This window comes from Parambassis ranga, chromosome 21, assembly GCF_900634625.1.
Source record: "Parambassis ranga chromosome 21, fParRan2.1, whole genome shotgun sequence".
NCBI lineage: Eukaryota > Metazoa > Chordata > Actinopteri > Ambassidae > Parambassis > Parambassis ranga.
Window position 1 is genome coordinate 21,482,388 of NC_041041.1, and position 24,012 is coordinate 21,506,399.

The window sequence follows — 24,012 nt, forward strand, 5'->3', positions numbered from 1 at the left end:
AGATGCATGCAGTCAGATGTGCTGCATCACTAAAACCCAAAACTCTGCTTTTCGGTTTTCACGCTGACACCGTGGTTCCAAGAGGTCGGTGTTGCATTATTGATCTCTCTTTAAATCATCTGTCACTGTAGTAAAAAGCAGTTTAGGTTCCACCATCACAATTAAGTTAAAGCAAATATCTGTCACCTTACCTTTGCTTTGGAGAAACAGGTCTGAATAGAACACAGAAGCTGGGCCTCCAAAAAGTGCGAATGATTTGTCAAAATATTACAGTGCAGAAATCCTGCTGGAAGACCAAACTCAATTCACCTATGTTGTTATTTAAGTCACAAATGCTCGTCAGCAAGTGGGGAGTGAGGAGAGGAAACAGCGCGCGGGAGGAGGGGGGAGTGGGTGGAGGTGGGTGTGTGGAGGGGTGGAGATGAATGGGAGTGGTGGGTTTATTGGGTGCTGTCAGGGTGGGTAGATGGTGGATGGATGTCTTCCAGGGCAGGACGAAAATAGCACCTAATAGAGAGTGGCATGACGCACAACCTCTCCGGAAAGGCTTTCCAATATCATAATATCATATTGGCAATGGATGAAACCTTTACTGTGCCAGCTCACATTCACGGTCTGATTTACGGGCTTGCGCAGGTCCCAGCTCGACGCGTGGTTCAGGCATCGCGTCTGTGCTGCATAGGCTGGTTATAGATTACTTTTTATTCGAACTTCTGTAAATGCTGCATATAAGGGAGCAGCATATCATTAAATAGGAAGTGATTCTCAGGGCATTGCTTTGCACAGTTTTACTATAATGGTAAGAGACAATACTTTGCTTTTTGGTTGGGGTGTCACTTCAAACCACATCATGAAAGCTATAATAAAGACGGAGGTTTCGCTATCCATGGTGCTGAAATCCTTAGAGACATTTTAACAGATAATCTGGATGGATTAATGATGTAAATAAAGAAAGGAAAGTTCATGTGAGTTCGCTTGAAACCCTCTAGGTACATGATTTCTTCTGCAGTTTGGAAGCTAATCTTGATAAACAGATTGATAACTTCTGAAAGCCACAGTCTGTGTCCAGTTATGGACACACATTGAAAAATGTGAAAGAATAAAGCGCCTCAGAGCAGAGAAGTAGATGTCATCGTAAGAATTTAAATCAGGGAACATTTGAATCAGTGGTCCTACTCAACTTTGAATTCAGTTTGTTATTTCAAAGCAAAGTCTTCACTTCCTTTCCATTAACTTTAAGTAGTTGAACATCTTGACTGTAATTTGTTCACTTTTGTGCTCTTACCCATAATAATCTACTAGAAATAAAAAAGGGACTTGCTTGAATCAGGACACGTCCTCTAATTTACTGTCTGAGTGGCTGACAGTCTGTCAGACAGAGGCCAGCTCTAATTGGAGGGTTTTCTAACAAAAACATATCCACTGTCTCAAAAGTAGTTCACCAGCCATCAGCCAGAGGAGCCTCACAGGTAGAAACAAATAAATCCATATTTAACACTCACACACTGATAACAATTTTCATTTCTCAAATGTGGTCAATAACTCAGAATAAGCAACATTCATGATAAACTTGCAGCGTATGCAAAACAGTTGGATAAGGCAACTTTAACTGAAGGCTGTAGTCTGACTTCTTCAAAGGTCTTTGTTGCCACCCAGTGGTTTTCTCAGGTGTTGCAGTACAAAGCTCCTACTGAAAGTTTCACTGATGTATCAGGAGCTTTTCTTAGTGTTAAAATGTAATCTGTGCTGAATTGAATTGACAACTACCAGTTTATAACCACACAGATGTGTCGACTCAATATAAGAACATTAATTAACACTGTAAATAGAACGCCAAGTTAATTACACCTTTGTAACATTTGTTATAAGTGTTTATTATTTGTTTGCAGTAAAACTTAAGAGTTAATGAAGTATTTGTACGTTCAGGGAAACGTTAAAGCCAACTGCAAAAGTAGGCTACATTAAGGAAGTGACATAACAGTTGTTTAGCCATTAATAGGAGTGTTACAAAACACAAGGTTTATATAGTCACTCACTTCTGAGAATAGCTTTCAGAATACTGCCACCTTCTGGTCATTCAGATGCATATAAGTGATCCTACAGGACTTGGGGCTTCCTGTGATAAAGTTAGAGGAAACTTGTCACATTTTCAAATGTGACATCTGATTTTTGGTGTAAAATAGTAGTGCAATGTTTGCTCCTTGTAGGTAAGACAAAAATGAGTTTTAGACATAGTTGTTGAGCCGATAGCCACTGCTGGCCAGGGAGCAAAGCGATGGAGTGCGATTGTCCTTCAGGGCCTCTGCAGGTCTGTACATGGGGGCTGGGGGATATATGTTGTTGAGAGCAGGGGGAGATGATGGGGGTTGACTCCTCTGCAGGAGGAGGGGGCTCTGTGACCTGTCACCAGTACTGCTCCAGCACAGCACCATTCCCCCTATCAGACTGATGGAGGCCGACGCATAACCAAGATACACAGCCAAGCCGATCTCATACTTCATCCCGCTGGGCAGGAATGGGTTGTAGAATTCCATTATAACATCGTTCGTAGTCCAGGACACGGTGACCAGGCAGAGCAGTCCGGCACAGAGAAAACAAACCCCTCCACTCAGTGCCAGGGGAGATTTGACTGACGACTGACGGGCAAAGCGAGTGCACTTCATTCCCATCACAGACGCCACACATGCCAGGATTGACGTGACACAGGAAAGCACCATGAGAGCCCGAGCAGCCTAACATGAAGGAGAGAACAAAAAAAAACCTCTTTATGGCTACAAGCAAGATTTTAAAGAGCATTTTGCACTAGAAAAGGCGCCTTTGATTAAAGCACTAGTTAATACATAAGCGCAATTATTTCTATTTTATCTGGGGCCAGTGTGCCTGTTTACTTATTTATTACTGAACAGGAGACTAATTACAAATGATCAATAACTAATGAAATACAGTATATAACATTTTTTCCACTGTGCAATTAGTTATTTAGCAAAAATAATAAAAAAAACATGTTCAACACTGAGTCCCCCTTCCTGCCTTTATAGGGGGATAGCATTTCAAACTATTTGGAGTTCAATGTTCTACAGTGAGAAAGATTATTCACGTGTGAAGTGAAAAACATTCAAGACAGCTGTCAATCTTCACAGGGACGTTCTGTACAAGCACAACACTGGTGGAACAATGTCCTGTGGACAGATTAGGCCAAAGTGGAGTTGTTTGGTCTTAATGATCACCACCATGTCTGCTGAAACCAAACACAGCATTTCAGCAGAAACACCTCATACACACTGTCAAGCATGGTGGTGGAGGGATGATGGTTTGGGCTTATTTTACAGCCCCAGGACCTGGACACCTTGCAGTCATTGAGTGGACTATCAACACCTCTGTATATGAGTGTTCTAGAGACAAATGTGTGGACATCTGTCTGGCAGTTAAAGCTTGGTGGACATTAGGCCATACAACAGAACAATAAAAGTCCAGACCACAACCTGTGGTGGAAGCATAAGAGGGCTGTGCATAAGTGAATGTCCAAAAACCTCAGTGAACTAAAACGATGTTGTGAAGAAGAATGGACCAAAATTTCTCCACAATGATTTGAGAGACTGATAAAGTCATACAAGAAACCATTACTTTAGCACCTATTACGTATATGCTATCATGGGAGTACCTAGTAATACACTCACTTTTATTAGTTAATAATGGCATGGTAAAAAAGTTGTATTAATCTACAACTAAGACCCACTAAAATCAGATGATTTTATGTTAAAGAATTAAAAGCGGGGATTCTAACTTTTGAACAAGGAAGATAATTACCAGTAAGTGTGTGCTGACACAATTGAACTATTGCTTTGCACAGTGTAGTTCTAAAAAGTTGTGTACCTGAAGGTCGCTTGGCAGTGCCAGGAGAGATCTGTATAGCTCACACTGGTAAACGCCGGTGCTGTGCCACACGCACTCCATCCACAGGCCTTTCATGTAGGCAGTGGCTGTGATGACGTTAGAGCCCATGTAGGCTGTGCTGCGCCAGTGGGGAAGCACGGTGGCAACGACAGTTCCTGCAAACCCCAGCAGACCCAGGAAGAAGCCAAGGAGCTGAAGTGCCATGCTGGCCATGACTGGCTCGCTCAAACTGCAAGCAAAAAGTTGTTTGTGTTGATAAGATGTGTACATACAATCCCATGTGACAATCAAACGCACATTTAAGTGCACATGTCTCTCAACAAATTTAAAATACTTCAATAAAATCACATGAAGAAACACACTGACTGTCCCCTAGGTTTAAATGTGTCTCCACTTATCTGCACAGTTCCCAGCTGTAAACTGTATTCCACTGAGCTTACATCTGGTCATAGATCCTGAGCCACTCTTCAGTGCCTCCAGAGTGTGGCACAGAAATAGTTGTGGAAACTTTAGTATTCAGGCATTGGTCTCTGGTGAGTGGCAGGTGACTGCATGTGTAACTAATGAGAGCAGTGTTCAGCTTCACCTGTTTAACGCTCTCCTCTGGAGGGCATATCACAGCAGTCTATTTGTTAAGCACTTCACCACCCCTTAGGAAAAGAGAGAGAGGAAATTAAACATTTACAGAAAGCACCCAAGCTGAGAGCGCTGCTATAAACCACTAACTTTGAAAATTTTTCACAGCTCTGCAGGGTATTTGAAAGCGAGGGACTGAACGACTTCCTGAGCTTCAAGGTGCTGGGCCCCAAAACTGTGACCAGAACAGGCAGGTGTTGTAATAGTGGGTGTAAATTGTTTTCTTCTCTGAGCAGTGATCATGTTTCACTCAGTTGTACATCTACCCAGAGTGATAGAAAACACCCCAACCAGTCCAACTCCTTCATAGTAAATAATAAATCATTTACTTTTGTTCCTCGTCACACATTTTTGACAACAATGGCAAGCCAACAAATAATAATAAAAACAGCTTTTCTGCCAAGAATTAAACAGGCTGGCTTTAATTTAAAATTTCATGCCAGAGAAGCCAAACAGTGATTATACAGACTCATTGTTGTGACTTCCCTTAGAGAACAGAAGCTGTTTATGAAGCCTGATTATTGTTCAGTGTTAGACCTGGCACCGTCAGGGCGCCTGGAAATATCACAGATACAAGCAGCATTGTGCTTACTTAATGATTGACTACAACAGAAGGCATAACAAGTAAGCAAACAGGAACAAAGCAGAAGCTGTGACGAGCATCTTGCCTCACATTCGTTACCCATGAAAAACAGAAAAAAAGCACATTTGAATACTCACCAATGCCAGATGACTACAGGTCCACGGTCACAGGTGCACAGAGGGATGAGATGCACAGATGTAGTTAAAGAAGATCTTAAACAGGCCCATTGGCACTGATTTTGCACTGATCAGCTCCTTCTGTTTCTGCTCACACAAACAACATGTGTATGTGTTTGTGTGTTGCAGGGCTGTCAGCTGTGTGACTGGACAGTCATCTCTGGCATTATCCCTGTCAGTGTCAGCAGCAGCATGTACAGAGATGACATGAGAGACAGTCCCACGGCTGGCTTGTTGCTCCAGACAGATAAACAGGGCTGGTGTCAAATGTGGACCCAGAGGCAGAGGGGTGTTGCTAAGCAGAAACAGACAGAAGAGATATTGTCTTCACTGGATGCTGCTGTTTTTTGTCTCCTCATCCCCACATCTGTGGACAATGAAATAGATAAAAAAGAAAATTAACAGGTGATTTAAACACAGCACCCAATCACCACTGCTCCAAACTGTACTTGTGTGTTGCTCTGTGTGGTACATACTGCACAGTAAGACAGGAGAAGTCATTCAGAGCTGCGTTATCTCTTAATTCCTTTGAGGACCAACTTCCTCCTGCGCCGTTTGTCTCCCCTTTTCTTCTTGTGTGTCCCAAGTCTAACCTGCCGTGACATCCTGTTGGTATACAAGAGTATTTTACCAGCCTTTCCCCTGGGTCCCTCATGCAGTAGACAGCTCCCTGCTGGAGCCCTACGGTGAAGGGATGATCCTCTCCAAGGTCTGCCTGTGGGAGAGGCCATTTGAATGTGGAACACTTAATAGTCTTAGTTAAGAAGAATAATCCCGTGATTAGCCGCTGAGCATGGTTGGTCTGTCATGCACAGCACTACAGGGAACACAACCATGATGATGTGCCTGGTACAGGCCATCGGTTTTTTAACAGCTCTTATGTCTTTGGTATTTATGCTGACACACAGGACTGTAAACACAGACCAGCATAGGTTAAAAAACCTGCAAAATCTATCAGGCATTTAATCAGCTGGCTGTTTAGAGCCATGAGGCTGGAGGAAGCACTGAAAGGAAAGAGGTTTGAACTAATCTGCAGTAAAACACAATGGTGAGCATCAAATAAGTGATAATCATTTAGAATTATCCATAGTAACAGAAAACACATCTTTAGAACAAGGATTAAGAACAGGATCATTAAGACATTTTTTATTGCAGACATTTGGAAATCCACTTTGTGTTTTGGTAATTGAACACAAATAAGAATTGTTTGACAAAATGGACGTCATCAAAGGTCCACAAAGATGTGACGTAACCATCTAGTCAGTCAATGGTTGTAGCTGAGGTGTGGTGACTGCTCTTCACTTGACCTACAAACTCACTAATCACTGCATCTCTCAGATATCATCACTTAATGTTTAATTAGCACCAGTTAAAATACTTTCTAACTCTTACTATTGCTTTTATGTGTGTGTGGATACTTAAAGTGTATATTTTGCTCCTTGCGGCAAAGATAAAACAAAGTTTCGCGCCGCGTAGTGTAGTCAGAGGCTAGCTTGGTTAGCATACAGCGGACTTCAGTTTTAGGTCCGACGTCTTCTGTTCAAACTTTTAAAGTACAGGTGAGGTATTGTTATAACGCTTGCTTAGCTCTCGTTAACTACACGTCTTAGACTGTGACACCATGGTCGTATGACAACTAACTAAACTTTAAGTAAAAATGTCAAAAAAACGTTTACTAGCCACTTCACGACGCGAAGGCTAGTCTGCTTCAAGCTAGGTTAGCTTGTGTGTTTCTTTTACTTTGGAGTCAAATTCGTCTTATATTTATTTAAAACAGGCAATTACTCTTTGACAAGAATGGTGAAGAACACCGCCCGAAATGCTGGGAAGTACACATGGACACACAAATCTCGTTACAAGAGGATTTCTCACCGGCTCCGGCCGTCCAGAACCATGATGACCCGCAGCCAGTGCGCCTCCAGAACCAACAACTTCTTCAGAGAAATGCCGGCAGAGGTTTTCGACATGATCCTGGATAAACTCTCTCGTAAGTGTGGATGACCATGTAACACTACACATTACTTTAATATTACTTTATCAGCTGGATGAGCTCACTTACCTGGGATAATTATATTTGTTGGTATGTTTGGTACAACAATATTATAGTAGAAATAGTTTCTTCAAAGCACAATCCATCATGCTTTACTTTCAGCTAAACATTAATAACAGCTTCATTAAGTTTTTAGGTTTAGGCTATATTCATGAACCTATATATATTTGGTTGAGTTGTGATCTTTTTATTTTTAGGTGAATTTTGTGTTGATGAAAATGTCTGTGTGTGTTAGTGCCGGACATCAGTGTGCTGACTATGGTATCTAAGGATCTCAGTATGTACATTGTGGATTACATGTCCACCCTCTCCTGGAAGAACAAAAACATCATCCAGAGCTTCCACTCCATCGGCTTTCATTCTACTGTTTGTCACTACAAGCACCTAGGTAAATTCACTGACATTTTTGTGTGCACCGTATTCTGTCCTACTCTTTAACGTACATTTTGATTTAATGTATTTTTTATGTCTAAGGTTTGTTGTTCAAGAGGTGTACCCTGCTGTTACCAACTAAGGAAAGGTTAAAGTTCCTCTGTTGCATGTTTTCCAAGGTAACAAGAACTGAACATTTGTTATGTTTCTGTAGTTATAATTACATTCAGAAGGATTAAAACTATAAAAACATTTGTCGTATAATTGCTATTATTGTTTCAGATTCCATGTTTCATGTTGGAGCGGTGTTTGGAACCATACTGCAGCGGTTTCTCCAGCTATGGAATCTTCCTGCGAGTGAGGCCTTTAAATATAGAACAATACAAATCACATTAAGTCAAGAGAAGAAGGAACAGCATCCATCACAGCAATAGTGAACGCTCATCACATATTGTTACAGTCTACTAAAAACATGCTAAAGTGTATCATTAGGGAAGTCTTCCTTGCCACTAGCTTTGTGTTCACATTTCAGCAAAAAACGGCAAATCATGAAAGCACAAAGGAATGTTATATTTATTGCTTTACAGACACTGATTGCGGGGTGGGATGAGCTGGAGTGCAACAGAGTGTTCACCTTCCTGTGTGATACCACCAACCTCTTGCAGAAGATTGAAGCAGTTATCACTGCAAAACCAGGTATGTGTTCTGTAAATGCACATAGAGTAGCAGAGATGTCAAAGTTCCTTTACCCGTTTCCTTGAATTTTTTTAATCTGTAGGATCAAAAAGCTTCAACAGGAAAGACACTGAGTATATAGCAGAGCAGTTTAGGTGAGAGAACTAACTCGACAGCTTTATGCCTGTCCTCAGGGGTGAGGTGGTACCAGGAGATGCAGCTTCGTTCATTCTGCCGTCAGGTTCTGTTGGACCCCTGGCCAAACCAGTCGGAGTGTCAGTTCTGGCTAATGCACCTCCTGAAGCCTTGGCCCATAGTCAGCCAGGCGCGCTTACTGTTCATTCTGTATGGCCCTGTGACAGCTGAGGGTGAGATAACATCAACAGTGGCAGTTAATGTTAACTTTATCTACTGGACTGATTTTTATTGTCCCCCTAAACACAAAACAGATCCAGATAACCCAATGTTATAATGTTCCAGTGTAGCTATCCAGCTTGTTTTTTCATTGTGATGCAGACTGAGGTGCTCTCCTCCATGCAGGCTACCTCAGCTGGGAGGATATGGTGCAGAGGGAGCTACCTTACAGCGCTCTGTGTGAACTTGCCAAGGTCATCGTCATGCTTTTCAGCAAAGCAGGACTCAAAGGCTGGTCCTGTTACTCAATGCTGTCGATCTTCGAGGAACTCAGTGGTATCTGCCAAATTTTTTGTTTCATGGTCCAAGCCTCTTTTATTACTGGATCCTTAGCCATGTCCAGTACAGTGATTAAATATGATGTTTGTTATTCTTCCACCATCTTCAGTCATTCCTCAACCCTGGCATGTGGAGAATGTAGCTCATCTTCTGGTGCTGTGTGGAAACAGTCTCTGCTATAATGTTCTTGCCAGCAAGGCCCTCAATGGACGAATTCTGGAGATCTCAAGACTCATTGTCCACATCATACTGGTGAGAATGCTAGTTATTTCTCAAGCGAGCAGAGTACAGTCGAATTACTTCAAACTAAGCTCATTCATCTCGTAGGAGATTATTTAATTTTATTAATGTATCAAACATCTCAGAGTGTTCTGGCAAGTTAACCAGCAACTGAGGAAAAGGTTATGATTTAAACTTTTACCTTATGATGATAAACTAAGAAATGTGATCAGCCTCTTATCCCTGGAATCAGATAGGCGATGCAGATCAAACACCTGTTTACCTGCCTTCAAATGATGCTGTCTGTCTTCTGTGGGAGGAGCCAGTAGAGCCATAGCATGAGATGTGTGAGAGGAATAGACTAATTAGACAAATTAGACCAGTTTAAACTGTTTATTGCACTGCTGTCTTTTGTCGTCTAGCAGACAGATTTCAAGACTACAATTCAATTTTTTTGTAGACTACATGGATTGCCTAATTGTTACTAAAATCAGGTTTTGTATGGTATGCCAGCAACCCTAGCTAACCCAGTGTACAGACAAGAGGTGTGTAAAGACATTGTTGGTTCTATTAATTAAGCTGTAGAGCAATTAAAGCTATGGCAACACTGGTACCTTTGTGCTGTGTTCTCTTTTTGAGGTGTGCGAGAAGGACGGCTATCACATGAGCTGGGCGGTGAAGTTAGTACAGCAGCTCTACATGGTCTTCAGCACAGCTCCTGAAAAGTTCTACTTCATCCAACACCTGGAAAACATGTTTTCCCTGGTCACCAAGGAGTTCTTTGAGTACATTGTTGCAGGTGAGATGAGACAGAAACATAGTATTTTGTTCCGCCTTAACACTAGGTTGGGATAGATAATATTATAACACCACATCCTTGATAATATCAGAATTTTCCAGTGTATTAATAATGGTTTACTCATAAGTAAAACACATTTAAAGTTGTAATAACACAGTACACCTGCAGCATACAGAGAGAAATTATTCAGTTATTATTCAGTGTGTGCATGGATGTGGTGTAGTCCAGAAAAGGATTTTTGCCTGCAGCTTTTTTTGAAAGTATGTGTTGACAGGTGTGTGTGTGTGTGTGTGTGTGTGTGTGTGTGTGTGTGTGTGTGTATTGGACAGCTCAGACAGTTGGCATTCTGGTAATTCCTTATTTCACTTATTTTACTTATTACACATTTTCAGGTCGGGTGGATATGTAATTGCTGTCTCATCCATGCTAATGACCAAAACACTTACCACTTACTACCTAAATCATTACATGGCCTTTTAGTGTTTCCCTTACTTTTAGAGGATTATATTTTTTGTGCATGTAAGATGTAATGTAACAGCCACAGGCTGTGTCTGAGCTTTGCTTGCTCCTCCCTTTCTCTGAGAAGCAGTGGACACAACAGAGTGAAAAAGCTGACCAAACAGAGCAGAGTAGGCTTTTACAGCAAACCTGGCCCTTGTCACTTCATTGCAGTCTACCCAGCCCGCAGACGAACATCCACCAAAAAATTTACAAAGGCAGCGAAATTTAGCTGTTGAGCAAAGCATTACCATTGACACCCTCCCAATCCTCCCTGCCTTTTCCTTGCTGCAGTCATGCCATCTATTTTTTGGAGTGTGCTGTCTACACTTTAAAAATGGGGTGCACCACTATGCTGAAATGCACGGTAAAGTGTGCACAGTGCATTCAGGTGTGACTGCAGTGCTGCAGTCGACATATTTCACTTGGTTGCTCTTAAAAAGCGCGCTTCTTCAGAGGACAGGACAGTGGAGTAAAAAGTAAATGGCAGTAAATAACACACAGTGATGAAATTGTATCAAGAGAATCACATTAGTTATTAAAAATCTTTGGCTCTCTTTATGGAAGTCTGTGTGGCCCTCACAAAAACATAATTGCCCACCTGTGCTTTTTAAGATGGAAAACACCGAGCCCATGGCAATTGCTTGTTATTGTTATTGTTATTAATTGTTACTCTTGCAAAGATGTTCTGCTGTATTATTATTTAAAGTGATATAAAAACTAAACATCTCTGTTGTCTCTTTCTAGGGAACCACTTTGGAGACAGGGACACTTTCCAGACCCTGTGTATCCTCCTGGACTCCAGCACCCACTTCCACACTAAATTCCTTCACACACTTCTCAAATAGGAACGATGCACATTAAAAGAAGAAAGGAGGAATATAAGGCAAAAAAAAACAATGTGGAGAGGTCTAACTGACTGAGGATAAGAGTGGGACAGATAAGTGTTAACACAAAGAGTAAATTGTTCAGAGAAAGTTGCGAGAAGAGTTTTTGACAAGCAGTGCTTACTGTTATATTTTAATCAAACAGTGGGTATTTATACAAATACTGGGTTTATCTAAACATTTTTGTTCTTAAACCATCCTGGATGTTAACTTAAAAAAAGATATTTATTACTTATTTATCTAACATTTGAGTGTTTATTTGACTCTTATTTGTTTCACATTGATCCTTTATGTAAATATAGTTTTGCATAATTTATTAAACTGCTGTTTAATGTGGTTTGTATTTATGCATAATTTCTGACTTACTTCTTAAAGTAAAAAACATAGTCTACAATCAGCAAATACAAAGCTTACTCTCCAGAAGGGACAATAATGGATGAATTAATAAAGCGTGTGTCACAAAATAAAAAAAAAAAACAGCTTAAAATTAAAAAGGTTAACTTGTATTTAGAAACAATATACCGTACAAACATTTTCATTTACAAACTGCATTCAGACCAGTGGTGGGTATCTGTCAAGGGCTGCTACAATCACATCCAAATTGTATTTTTGATCGATGTTCTTTAATACAGTCTTAAAGGTTTAGCATGCACAGGAAGTACTAGGTTACTGTACATTGAGGTTTAAGGCCTACAATACTCCAGGAGATCCCTCTGTCCACGTTTACAGGCATTTCAGTCATTCATGTGCTCATTGTTTTGACATGATCTGGCAGAAAAAGAAAACAAAACATTTATGGCATATGATGCACTTTGCTTTTTATCATCTGTACAAGTGTTTTGATATAAATAGAATGTAAAAGTAGTTTTTTAATTTTTGGTTGAAAACATCCACACAACAACATAAGGAGATGAATGAAAAATTATAAGAATCTACTGTAATTTGCAACACAAAAGCCTAACTTGGACAGCACATATTTCTGTAGGGAGAGGCCTTTCTTGATTTAAATCCCATCATAGAGAAACTGTACATGGAGTCTACCACCTCACACGATGAGAGACGATACTTACTGTGCAATTTGTTCTATGGGTGTGAAAGAACAACATGTCATAGTATGAACGATTGCCAGGACAGCATTAACATTTAAACTGAGTGAGACTGAGTTTAATTAACAGTTTAATCAAACAGTATAAACAGACATGTTACCTTGAAGCCATTCCAGCCCTTCCTGTAGGCCCTCTCCTTTGACAGCGTTGCTGGCACTGAAAAAAATAAGTCGAAGGAGTTAAGCTGTTTGTGGCACATGTTCACTTTTTCCTTAATGTTCAAAGCTGTCCAGCTCTTAATCCATCAACATCCCATCTGTTAAGTGAGTAAACAAGTCAGAAGACACATCTATATAGAAGAGCCGTACACTTGAACAAACATGTTTTAGTGGTGAGGCATTAAAACAAGCAGGAAATACATAGCTAGTAAACATGTATAATAGAGATGGATGGAGCTTCTTTCTTACCAGATGTGCCAGGGCTTGTCTTTGATGTTCTCCAAACACAACATCTGGGAGACCTTAACAGAAGACATTGCATCCCGCAGATCCATCTTGTTAGCAAAGAACAACACAGGTAATTTTTTACTGCGGATATCTGGAAAAGAAACAGGAAGAGCAGGGAGTCGTCAGTGTAACAACAAGTTACTATAGAAACACACTGCCAACAGTCTGCATGGTACAAGGATAAATGAATCCCAAAAGAAGCCTGAAACATAACATTAGAGCTCACCTTCATGGTTTAGAAGAGTATCTAGCTCCTCTTTAGCAACAACCATTCTCAGTTTGTCACCACTGTCGATGACAAATATAATGGCATGGCTTTCTCTACAGAAAACAAGAGCAAACGTAAGGTTCGTCACTGTCATGGTAATATGTTTCAATATTTATGACATATTTGTGTATCCTACTTGTAATAATGCTCCCATAGGTTTCTGTATCTGCTCTGCCCAGACATGTCAAACACTGTAAAGGACAGGCTGCATGCAGAAAGAGAGAGTGTGTGTGAGGTGGAACAGCATCTTAGCATCATGCCAGCTAGTGCAGTACTTGTTTTAAATGGTCTTTTGCTTTCTACCTTGACGTCTTGAACTTTTCAATGTTGAAGCCAATTGTTGGGACTATTTCCTGTGCCTGTGTCTGCATGCACCCCCACACACAATACACACAACACACAAAAACAGACAAGTAATGGCAAAAGTATGTCAACAAGGTAACATATATGAAGAAAGTATAGGGGCTTTACCTGACTAACATGTTTCCACTCTTGTGACAGTGGACCTAAATGATTCGAATGCTGAAAACAAGCAATCGATGAATGATTGCAGTGAAATCAGGCCTAAATTCAAAGATTCCCACCTGGCAAAAAGACTACAAACATAAAGGCCTCTCTAATCCACATTAATCTTTTAAAACACATCAATATGTCCAGTTGCTGAAAGTTAATTATTGTCTTGAACTCACATTAGCTGGCTTGAGCTGATTGATGATGGTAGTTTTGCCGCTGTTGTCCAGCCCCAAACACAAAATGTTGACCTCTTTCTTCCTCAGGCCGAGCCAGCCTGACAGTTTATCCAGCAGCCCCATTACACCATTTAAATCTTCCAACACATCACCCCATAGATGGTTCGCTGATTAAATAAATCTAATCAAAGCAAACAATAACGCTAAACATAGCTCCGAGTAGTGCGTTCCCAATACTTGCTGTTGAGAGTGTCACAAGCCGAGATGCTGACTGGGTATCCCAGCTTGTGATAGGTAATCCTATTAGGGCAAATTAAGCTCAGTGAACCACCCGGTGACCTGATCATGGAGTGTAGCGCTTCCCACGGCCCCCTGATGCATTTGATTTATTACCCCCTTCCAGCTTTTAGGACCATTGTTGCCACAGAAACACACATAGATGAAACAACATCTAGGAAAGAATATTATGGGTATTCAGCTATGAATACACCAGTCGTCATCAGATGATGAGTGAAAGAAGGAAAAATCTGCCGTCACTTTATTGGACTATTTAAACTTGTATTCAAAGTAAGTCATGTGAGCTGTTTAGTGGAAAAAACTATACTATCCACTGAGTTAATACAGTGGGATATAAACAACAGTACTTCATATGTATGGCGCTTCTCACAGACCTGGAGCTGGTCATTAGTCAAACAGCTCCATCTTTTGGTTATCAGTAACATGTATAACTTCATGAATGTTCCCTAAATAAAAGGTTAATGACAGCCTGATTTAACTTTCTTAAATTACATTACATAAAGAACCCCCCCCCACCTTAAGTTAAAAACTGGCAAGAAAATTAAATGAGCAGCCAACCACCAGAACTCATCATCTTTATTTGCAAATAAATATTCGCTGTAACTGCCTCTTACAGTGTGCAAGATCTACGACATCTCTTTGGAAATTATAGAAAAATAAAATACAAGAATTATAAGTATACTTGTACTTTGTACAAAAGAACGTTCTAACATTGCTCAGCAGTAGAACATGCTAAACAAACAGCATCTGATATTCTGTAGAGTGGTGGTGACTGTCAACAAGTGTGTGTGTATGTGTGTGCAATGGATTGCATGTGTCTGTGTATCGGTGTGCAATTGGATGTGTGTGTGTGTGTGTGTGTGTGCGCGCGCACGTGCACCTTTACTGCTCCTGAAGGCCTGGATGCATGACTGTACGCTGTGACCCAAAGGCACAGATCTCCAGATCCAGTTTGTCCTTGACATTAATCACTGAGCTGCAACTTGTAATAAAACCCACAGCTGTACACAGGTGCTTATTCTCTTACAATTCAAACTAATGGCTAGGTCCTGTGACTGCACTGAAACTTATAAACTACAAAGTGTTTCTGTCTTGCATGGTTAACAGACTGTAAGGCATTCTGTGTGTATGTGTGTGTGTGTTTGTTTGATGTTAGAATAACACATGATGGGTTGTGATGCTGCTGTTTAAGTTGGCTGTCTCTCTGCCTTTGATAAAGTCATTAAACTTCCCATGAAACAGCTGATTTGACTCCAAATATTTACGTGTTTTATATGAACAGCAGATAGGGAGGATCCCTGCCCCCTTGAAGAGTTGACTGAGATGAGATTGGTCCAAAGGCTTCAGCAGGCATTGCCCACCTTAAAATAGCGTAGTGGGTGCAATCATCAGTTTAACAGCTAAATATTCACTCCAGCTCTTTGGAAAAAGTCCAAATTTTACTCTAGCTTGGGCAAACATAGCTTGGATTATATATGAATCCATACATACATACATAGATCTCTACTCTAGGACACCGATAATACATTTTCCCAGTGAGGATGTGGTAGATGTTGTAGATTTGAAAAAAAAAACAAAAATCTGAAACTTTTCAACTCCCTTTTTTTCACGTTTGCATGTGCAACTCTATGGGGTGAACCAGGAAGATCTGAGTGAAGTCTTTCCCATAGAAACTATTTGATGCAGTATTGCTTGTAGACACGAGGTTCAGGGGAAGGACGGGAAAGTGTTTCATTGGATGCAACATAAGTATACACCCCCAAGTGCAGAGTGGGTCATCAGCAAGTGTTTTATCATTTTACAGGAAATGACAAAAACCTATAACGCCATTAATAATACCTACAAAACATTATCATTTATAAGCCAGATACTAGCGTGAAAACATATAAAAACACTTAAATATCAAATTTTATTTCATGGGAATTTTAAGCATCTCCGTTGGACAGCTCTGGTCTCACCACACAAAACTACCGGTACTTGCTTCCATTTACTTCTGCTGCCTCCAGGTCCACTAACTACTTATACGCTGCAGCACTGCGTATTCCCCTACTGACTTAAGAGAATGACGAAAATGTTAATTTCAGTGGCAAACATCTGACAACATGACATCATCTACTGTACTGCAGTTCATAACAGTATCAAACTATGTACACTGGTTGCACAAATGCCACAACCTTTACATGACCACAATGAAAGCACAGGCCGGGCACTAATTACTCCATCAAATCCATCAGCTTAATCCCTAAAACCACTGCCTGTAGTGTGTGTGTGTGTGTGTGTTTATGTGTGTGTCTGGCAAAAAAAGAAAAAAAAAAGATATGAAAGGATTTTAGCAAATTCTGAAGAACCATAAAAGTCCATGTTAAGTTTCCCGGCAGATATCTCTTACCTGTTACTGTGGACATTCTTCTATTAGGACAGTGAAGACTGTGTACTTTCAGGCAAAGTTTTAACATTCACAATTCAAAATAAAAATCAGGGTAATCATCAAAAATGTGGGTACACCGGTTGGTCAGATAGACTTGGATGGTTGTTCATTTGAAACATCCAGTTCAGCAAAGCTTAGCGTTAAAAACAAACAAAACAAAAAACGGATGGTGTTTGTGTGAGCCTTGTGTTAAGATGCCAACAAGAGCTCTCTCATTGCACAATTCATCATCATCTCTCTGAGATACTGAGGTGACTGCATAATACTGTATTGCTGATTTAGTTTTGAAAAATAAATAAATTAATAAAAGAAAATTTAATTATATCCAAGATTTACTAGGGCTTTAACATACAGGACTGCACATATATTGATATTAGGTTATAATAATAATTATTAATTGTCTATACACTTTTAAACATTCAAGAAATCTCCATAACTTGCTTCTTTCTTCAAGTATTAGTTTACCAGATTCTCTGGATAGAGGGTAACTAAAGCGATCTAAATAACCTTTTTCGTGATAAAGTATCAAACTCCAAAATAAAAAAAATATTGAAGATATTTTTTAGAGGACAAAACTTTCTAATTGCACACCCGATAGCAGCTACATGAGCACAAAACTCAGAAATGAACAGACCAAAAAAAAATAAAGGTCCAAAGATTCAGTAGATTACATTTGCAAATCTACATCTCTAGATATTGTTGCTCCACACACAAAGTACAGCTGTTGCAACAATGCATTACATTCCCCCAAGTGAGTGCCTGGTCCAGTCTGTAAAGTTTATCAGGCTGGAGGAACCAGACATACTGTGTAAGAAGAGTATAGTAGAAAAAGTCTGTTATTATGGGAGATGTGGGAGACCAGGCAAGGTGGGGGAAGGGGGGAGATTCAGCTGCAGCAGTCTGTCCTCCTGTACGAAGGGGTCAAGACTCAGGCACAAGCTGTAGACTGCCATCTGGTTTAGACTTCACTTCCATGTGTTCCGTCTATCTGTCCGTCCCAGGTTGTGTTAAAGGGTGTCCTCATACATGGAAACCCTTCTCCTGTTCGTGCAGTAGCTGGAGGTGAAGGGTCTGTACACTGCTGACGATCCGCCTCTGGTGGCCGATCAACTCCACACCGATACGCCTCACATCTCTAGGCCGAGAGGGGAAACGCAGACCGCACATACACAAGAACAGACACACAAACACACACACAACACAAAACTATTATTTCTTCAATCTGAAATCTTTTGAATGGAGAAGCAGGGACCACTTATGGCACAGATCAAATGTGTGCCAACAATACCCAAAACCTCAAAAGTTGTTGTACAGTATGTAGTTTGTACTACATGAATTTTGACAGGGTGCTATTGCTAAGGTACAAAACAGTACTAAAGAAGAACATGATTAGAGAACCCTAGTGAAGGGTGAACTGCTGCTACAAAGTTTTACAGTGTGATGGTTTGGCTCTTTTACTCACTCGATACTCATCCTCGCCACAGAATCCAATGTGTTGTAGCCTGCTGCCATGAAATTGCTCTTGTACTGACTCATTTTGATCGCGTCCAGCCAGTCGCCAACAGAGATGAACATCGGATAGTCCATTTCTTCGCCTGGAGATTCTGGTAAACTAAAAAAAACAAAACAGCTATTATATTTTTAATACCAACAGTGTTATTGGAGTGATATTGGAAGTGTAAAGGCATTGATTAGCTCCCTGTTGTTACCTAACTCTCTAAGGTATGAATTAAATGCCTTTATAGGGGGTATGCACAGACATCACTTCCCTACCTCACTCAGACAGTAGCAACATGGCTGCCTTGAGTAAGAGAAGCTGCCAAAAATGGAGTAAAACTGACATTACCTGCTTAGGGCAGCTGGACTTGACAGTGCTCCTCAGAACAATCCTCAGAACTTACCAAAGAAGGAGTGATCTATGAACACTGACATGTGGTTTCCTAATATACAGGAAGCGAAGCCTAAAGACTGCAAAACTAAATAAAGATCGCACATAGCCGGGGTGTAGGGGATCTACACAATGTTACTAATAATGAACATCTTCCATCTTTGTGCAGGAAATACATGTTTTTGTTATGACTTGTGACTTATGACTTGACCAAAGTGATGTCAGGATTCCAGTTGTTTCTGTGAATTGAATGGATCCATTTGTTTCTTCTCTCTTTAGATTTCAGCAGTCTGTGTTTTTGACTTTTGTTAAACTCCTGTGACATCACATCCATACCCGCTATTGTCATTGCTGCGATAAACAATGAAATGTTAAGGCTTCTGGTGAATAGGGGAGCAAGACGGTGCATGGTAAAAAGATAAAGATATTAATAAAGGAATTAAAAACGTAATGATGAAGGCCAGCAACTTCAACAGACAAGAGATACGGCTCCTCAAAAATAATTCAAATTAACCTATAGTTAAGTATTTCCAAATCTACAATACTGTACCTCTGAATGTCCTCTACCAGTGGCAGCAGGCTGCTGGGGTTTCGGATTAATTTGTCCAAGAAGGAAACGATATCTGTAAATTTTGGTCGATGATTTCTCTCCTTTTGCCAACAGTGCAGCATCAGTTGGTGCAGAGCCACGGGGCAGCCCATGGGTGCAGGCAGCCGATAGCCCTCTTCAATGGATAGGATCACCTGCAGAAACAATCAGACACGATAAAGGGTTGAAAGGAAAGGTTTTAAATAGAGATGCTTTAAAATAAATTCTCTACTTGGTAGAGAGGATGATAAAGTTACATGCTACCTCCTCCTACTAGTTAAAAACATGTTTACCTCAACATTACATTTAAAATGATAAAAGTGAATAATAAATGCTGCATTATAACAAAGGTGAAAAAGACTCTTTAGGACTCAGTTGAAGCACTTTTGTCAGCATTTTGGGTATGACATGAGAGCCTTTGGAAACATGGATTTGAGGGATTTTCAGATCTCCAGAGATGTTTGTTGGGGCTCAAGTCAGGCTCAGGTTGGGCAACCTTAAGGACCTTTGCAGTATCTCTGGATACAACATAAAATAAACAGGGTCTCCTTTCATGTATTGGTTACACATTGCTTATCATATCCTCCTTGGTCTGAGATTCTTCTGTACATGCTGCTGTGTAAATCAGCTTCCATGATGCCAGTGTAAATCCCTTCATGATTTCAGCTGATAGTGTGTATTAACCTCCGTACTGTATCTCTCCAATTCTCTATAGGAACAGGGAGTATCTACATGTATCTTTGCAGGGAGCAGTGGTAAGTGGCTGACCAGGATGAGATAGTGTTAGGCTGGTTTTGTGGCTTGGCTGGCCTTTTGCCTTGGAAAGCACTTCTAAGCAATTCCCAAACAGCACAAATCCTCCCCAAACCCCAGGACCTTAGTTTGTGTGTGTGTGTGTGTGTGTGTGTGCCTGTGTGTATATGGATGTGTATGAGTCTCTGTGTAAAGGGGTTGAAGGGATTACGGTGGAGCTTTCACACTCAGCGGAGAGAGGGATGGATCTGCTTCCACCATGGTCCTTCCAATCCCTGACCACAGCCCAGGGATCAGCGAGTTGCTCAGCCGCACTGAATCCAAAGCTTTAAACTCCCCCCTCGACTGGACCAAAGTCCTCTGAACTTCTGACCTTTATTGCTCTTTTCCTTTCCCTCTTACTCATCTTTTTCATCCTTTTGGTGGATCTCACCAGCATCTCTGTTCCCGACCTCTACTCTCTCAGAGGTAGGTTTTTGAAGTGAGTAAATGGCTACAGAGCAGCTTAAAGGGCAACAACTTTAACAGAAATAATGGAAAACACACTCAGAATACACTAGAGGGAACAGGATTACAGTTGCTGAGGTTTCGTTCAACACCAGACAACCAAGGTCAATAAAATAAACCAGATATACCAACTGTAAACCAGAGCTAGCCTAAGTTAAACTTGAAATTAGTCATTTTTGCTGCCCCAAAAGCACATACAGTACACCCTGATAGTGGCTTATAGGAAATAGCTGTATAATGAAATAATAGATTCATGAGTATGATTTGTATGAATAAGAGAAGGCCAAAGCTTTCTTTTATGTGTACACACAACAGGAGTAAAGTCCTAAACTTGACTCTTATCCATAGACTGTATATAATCATGGATGGAGTCTCCATGAGGTCACATGTAGGTTTGGGGCGCTTTGAGTGTCTGTGGGAGGCTGCAACCATTGCCATGTTGGCAGCATCACAGTCTGCCTAAATTCCTAATACAAGCAAAGAGGTGGAGGCAGGTGGGCAGTCACAGAAGCAGTGTAATTCACTCTCAGCAGCTGTGCCTATAATTACTCATAATCCTGGTATAATTCAAATAAGTAAGTTATAAAAAAATCTACCCTGGACAAAACGTATCAATTGATAGCAAAATGTTTCAGTACCTGACTGAAAACATGTTTATTTGTGCTGTGAAGTGGGGCGTTTTAACGTGGGAGTGTATGGGGCTTAAGAGCCAGACCCTAGATGCTGCAGGGTGAACTGCATAGGGTTTTCAGCCCTGGAGGATCTTATGGACCATACACAAGGCAAATGGGCTTGCCTGCTCTCAGTTTCATTGGATTCTTTGGCTATAAGTTATAATAGTTGTGACACATAGGTTATATAATGATTTAGTGTCCAGTATGTCCTATACTAATAAATCATTTGTGTAATCTAAACTACTACATGTCCTTGGGTTTTTGAGTATGCAGTACACCGCTGGCTTTACACCTTTCAGATTAGGAGTCTAGAGCTTTTTCAGCTGTGAACAGCAAGCAGGAGATTAGCAGATAATCATGCAATTATCAGAGGAGGCGCCTCTATCTCGAGTGAGAATACTCACATCCTGATTGGACATTTCCCAATATGGCCGTTCTCCATATGACATTACTTCCCACATGACGATGCCATAGCTCCACGCATCGCTGGCTGAAGAGAATTTTCTGTATGAGATGGCCTCAGGGGCCGTCCATCGGATTGGGATCTTACCACCCTGTACACACACAAAACATAATCTGCATTGATTGACACAATCATGCTAAAGAAATAGAAATAGTTTAGCCATAGCCTAGCTCAAATCCTATTTTCAAATTCATTATTTTTTCAAGTCAAACTTGTCTTAGATTAAGGGACAAAATTACATTTAAAATGCAATATCGTATTTGTGAAATTTTTGAAATCTCAAAAAAGGACAATTTCCTTGTTCCCCTCGTAAATTTTTATTAACACATTATATACATAATCATAGTTAAACTCTCGTGCCAAAACACAGAACCTCAAAGAACTGAAAATGTGTAACTCTCTAAAGCTACTGATAAATTATTCAAAGGATTACAGAGTTACAGCTTGACCAAAGTATTTGTTAAAGCATACCCGAGCACAGGCTGAGCCAGAACACGCAACTAATATTTCAGTAATGCTACTGTCACTACCCTGCAGTTTCCTCCTCTCCTCTTACCTCACATTACCTTGCACTTGCCTTCTGTGGACTTCTACCACAGCCTTGTGAAGCAGAAAGTTTAGTTTGGAACCACAAACACAGCATTTCCTTCACATAAAAAAAATCTTCAATACAAACCAGGAAATGGAGGTCACAGTGGGCTCAGACAGATTTATGGAATGTAAGAGTTTCAAAATGTTAACTTCTGCAATCGGAGGCTTCACATTTTTCTGATTTCAGGAGGTAAAGCAGAAGAGCCAAAATATTATCACTGAAGGCATCATTGTGATTTTGTGTGTTTGCTTTTCTGCTCTGTTTGTGAGTACAGTAGGGATAACAGCATTTCTTGCTCTCTGCTTCTAATGAGGTTAAACAGAAACACTACAGGTGGCTGGCTGGCAGTGAATAAGCATCTGCATGACCAGTGATCAATAATAAGACAATTTGGAATAAAAAAATAATGGGAATTTTGTCCATTTTATTTGATGCAACACCCACAGTACGCACAACAACCCCTGTCGAAAAAAAACAAAGAAAAGAAACCTAGCTTTGTTATAATTTGCTATAAGCAGCAGCTTGCTTTATAGGGGTACAGGTTTTAGGCATTATACATACCGTCGTGGTGTAAGCAGCCTCCGGGTCGTCCTCCAGCACTCGGGACAGGCCAAAGTCTGACACTTTACACACCAGATTGCTGTTGACCAGGATGTTTCGAGCTGCCAGGTCTCGGTGAACGTAGCCTATGTCTGACAGATACTTCATGCCTGAGGCGATACCACGCAGCATGCCAACCAGCTGGATGACAGTGAAGTGACCATCATGTTCCTGACAGGGTGAGCGAGAGTCAGAGGAAAACACATGGAGAGGAAAAAAAGAGAAAGAGCACAGACAATCAGAGGGCAAAGAGCCTGGATAGGTCAAAAAACATATTGGTACAGCAAGAAATATATACGTGAATACTTCAGTATTCCCCATAGAGGGGTGAAAAATGTCCAAAATTATGATGGCAGACACAGCTGTCAACACAGTTGTAAATATATTCCATCAATCACATTAGTCACTAAAGTGAGTGAACCTAATCTTTATATTTGCCTGCAAGGCGACATCAGTACAAAGACATGCAAGGGTATTAAACCATCTTTATAGCAGTGGTTTTAATACCATCTGAGGCCAAAATCACACTTGAGTTCTCTGATCACTTCAACACTCACCCTCAGAAATGAGTCCAGTGATCCATTCTCCATGTACTCCACCACAATCATCACCGGCCTGCCTGCAAACAACACACACACGCACATTATTTCTTCAAGAGCGTGTGATTGGGCATCTTATTCTCCTATAACATGTACCCTCAAATGTACAGTAATGTAAATGTAATCATCTAGTGCAGCACTAGCTGATTAGCGTCCTCATTTATTCGCTCTGTAAAAGTTGTCTTGGTGAAACGGGTCAGGGATCCCTTCCTTTACAGCCAGTTCCACAAACTCTACAAACTCTAATGCACCAATCGTAACTCTTTATCTGAAATGGGGCAGGCTTTATGTGATGACTTCCTGCTTGCCTCATTCAAAAACATTTGCAGAATTGCTAATATCTTTGGATTTTCCACATACTGTGTCTTGATAGCATGCATATGTGCCAACAAAACTAGTTACTTTCTCTAATTATTGATTGTATCTACTAGAATTGAATTTGTAACTGTAACTGTAACTTATTCTGTTTTGTTTTTCTTTAACCATGTACCATAATGTATTCTTTTACTCCCCAGCACACTCATGTAGGTGACACATCAGGTTGTGGTAAACACTGGCCAACAAAATTACACTGTCAAATATGTTTGGGTTCAAGAAGTCCAATAGGCAAAAACAGGGTCAACTGTGTTTG

General features: G+C 40.6%; 4 protein-coding genes across 4 annotated transcripts in view; 1 reads left to right on the top strand and 3 right to left on the bottom strand.

The window, feature by feature from the left end:
- Positions 1-1,960: 1,960 nt before the first annotated feature.
- LOC114426550 (claudin-14-like) lies at positions 1,961-4,443 on the bottom strand. The gene is made up of 3 exons (XM_028394038.1): positions 4,335-4,443; positions 3,874-4,123; positions 1,961-2,732 (listed from the first exon to the last, which is right to left on the bottom strand). The coding sequence occupies exons 2-3, from the start codon at positions 4,105-4,107 to the stop codon at positions 2,226-2,228; spliced, it is 741 nt and encodes a 246-aa protein (XP_028249839.1). The 5' UTR covers positions 4,108-4,123; positions 4,335-4,443; the 3' UTR covers positions 1,961-2,225.
- Positions 4,444-7,086: 2,643 nt separating this feature from the next.
- Positions 7,087-11,443, top strand: LOC114453796 (F-box only protein 47-like). The gene is made up of 10 exons (XM_028433691.1): positions 7,087-7,276; positions 7,575-7,727; positions 7,814-7,890; positions 7,994-8,068; positions 8,299-8,407; positions 8,581-8,754; positions 8,927-9,076; positions 9,189-9,331; positions 9,938-10,097; positions 11,343-11,443. Exons 1-10 carry the CDS (start codon positions 7,087-7,089, stop codon positions 11,441-11,443), a joined length of 1,332 nt encoding a protein of 443 aa, XP_028289492.1.
- A 781-nt stretch (positions 11,444-12,224) lies between these two features.
- On the bottom strand, positions 12,225-14,114 carry LOC114426023 (ADP-ribosylation factor-like protein 6). The gene is made up of 7 exons (XM_028393128.1): positions 13,992-14,114; positions 13,606-13,667; positions 13,439-13,507; positions 13,261-13,355; positions 12,996-13,125; positions 12,689-12,744; positions 12,225-12,250 (listed from the first exon to the last, which is right to left on the bottom strand). The coding sequence occupies exons 1-7, from the start codon at positions 14,112-14,114 to the stop codon at positions 12,225-12,227; spliced, it is 561 nt and encodes a 186-aa protein (XP_028248929.1).
- A 3,597-nt stretch (positions 14,115-17,711) lies between these two features.
- epha6 (eph receptor A6) overlaps positions 17,712-24,012 on the bottom strand; it is a 163,601-nt gene continuing 157,300 nt past the window's right edge. Inside the window, exons 12-17 of the mRNA XM_028393127.1 lie at positions 23,340-23,401; positions 22,744-22,953; positions 21,532-21,681; positions 19,155-19,348; positions 18,179-18,328; positions 17,712-17,851 (exon numbers count right to left, since the gene is read on the bottom strand). Coding sequence (XP_028248928.1) covers positions 17,737-17,851; positions 18,179-18,328; positions 19,155-19,348; positions 21,532-21,681; positions 22,744-22,953; positions 23,340-23,401 — 881 coding nt within the window. The 3' untranslated portion in view covers positions 17,712-17,736. The remainder of the gene's footprint in view (positions 17,852-18,178; positions 18,329-19,154; positions 19,349-21,531; positions 21,682-22,743; positions 22,954-23,339; positions 23,402-24,012) is intronic.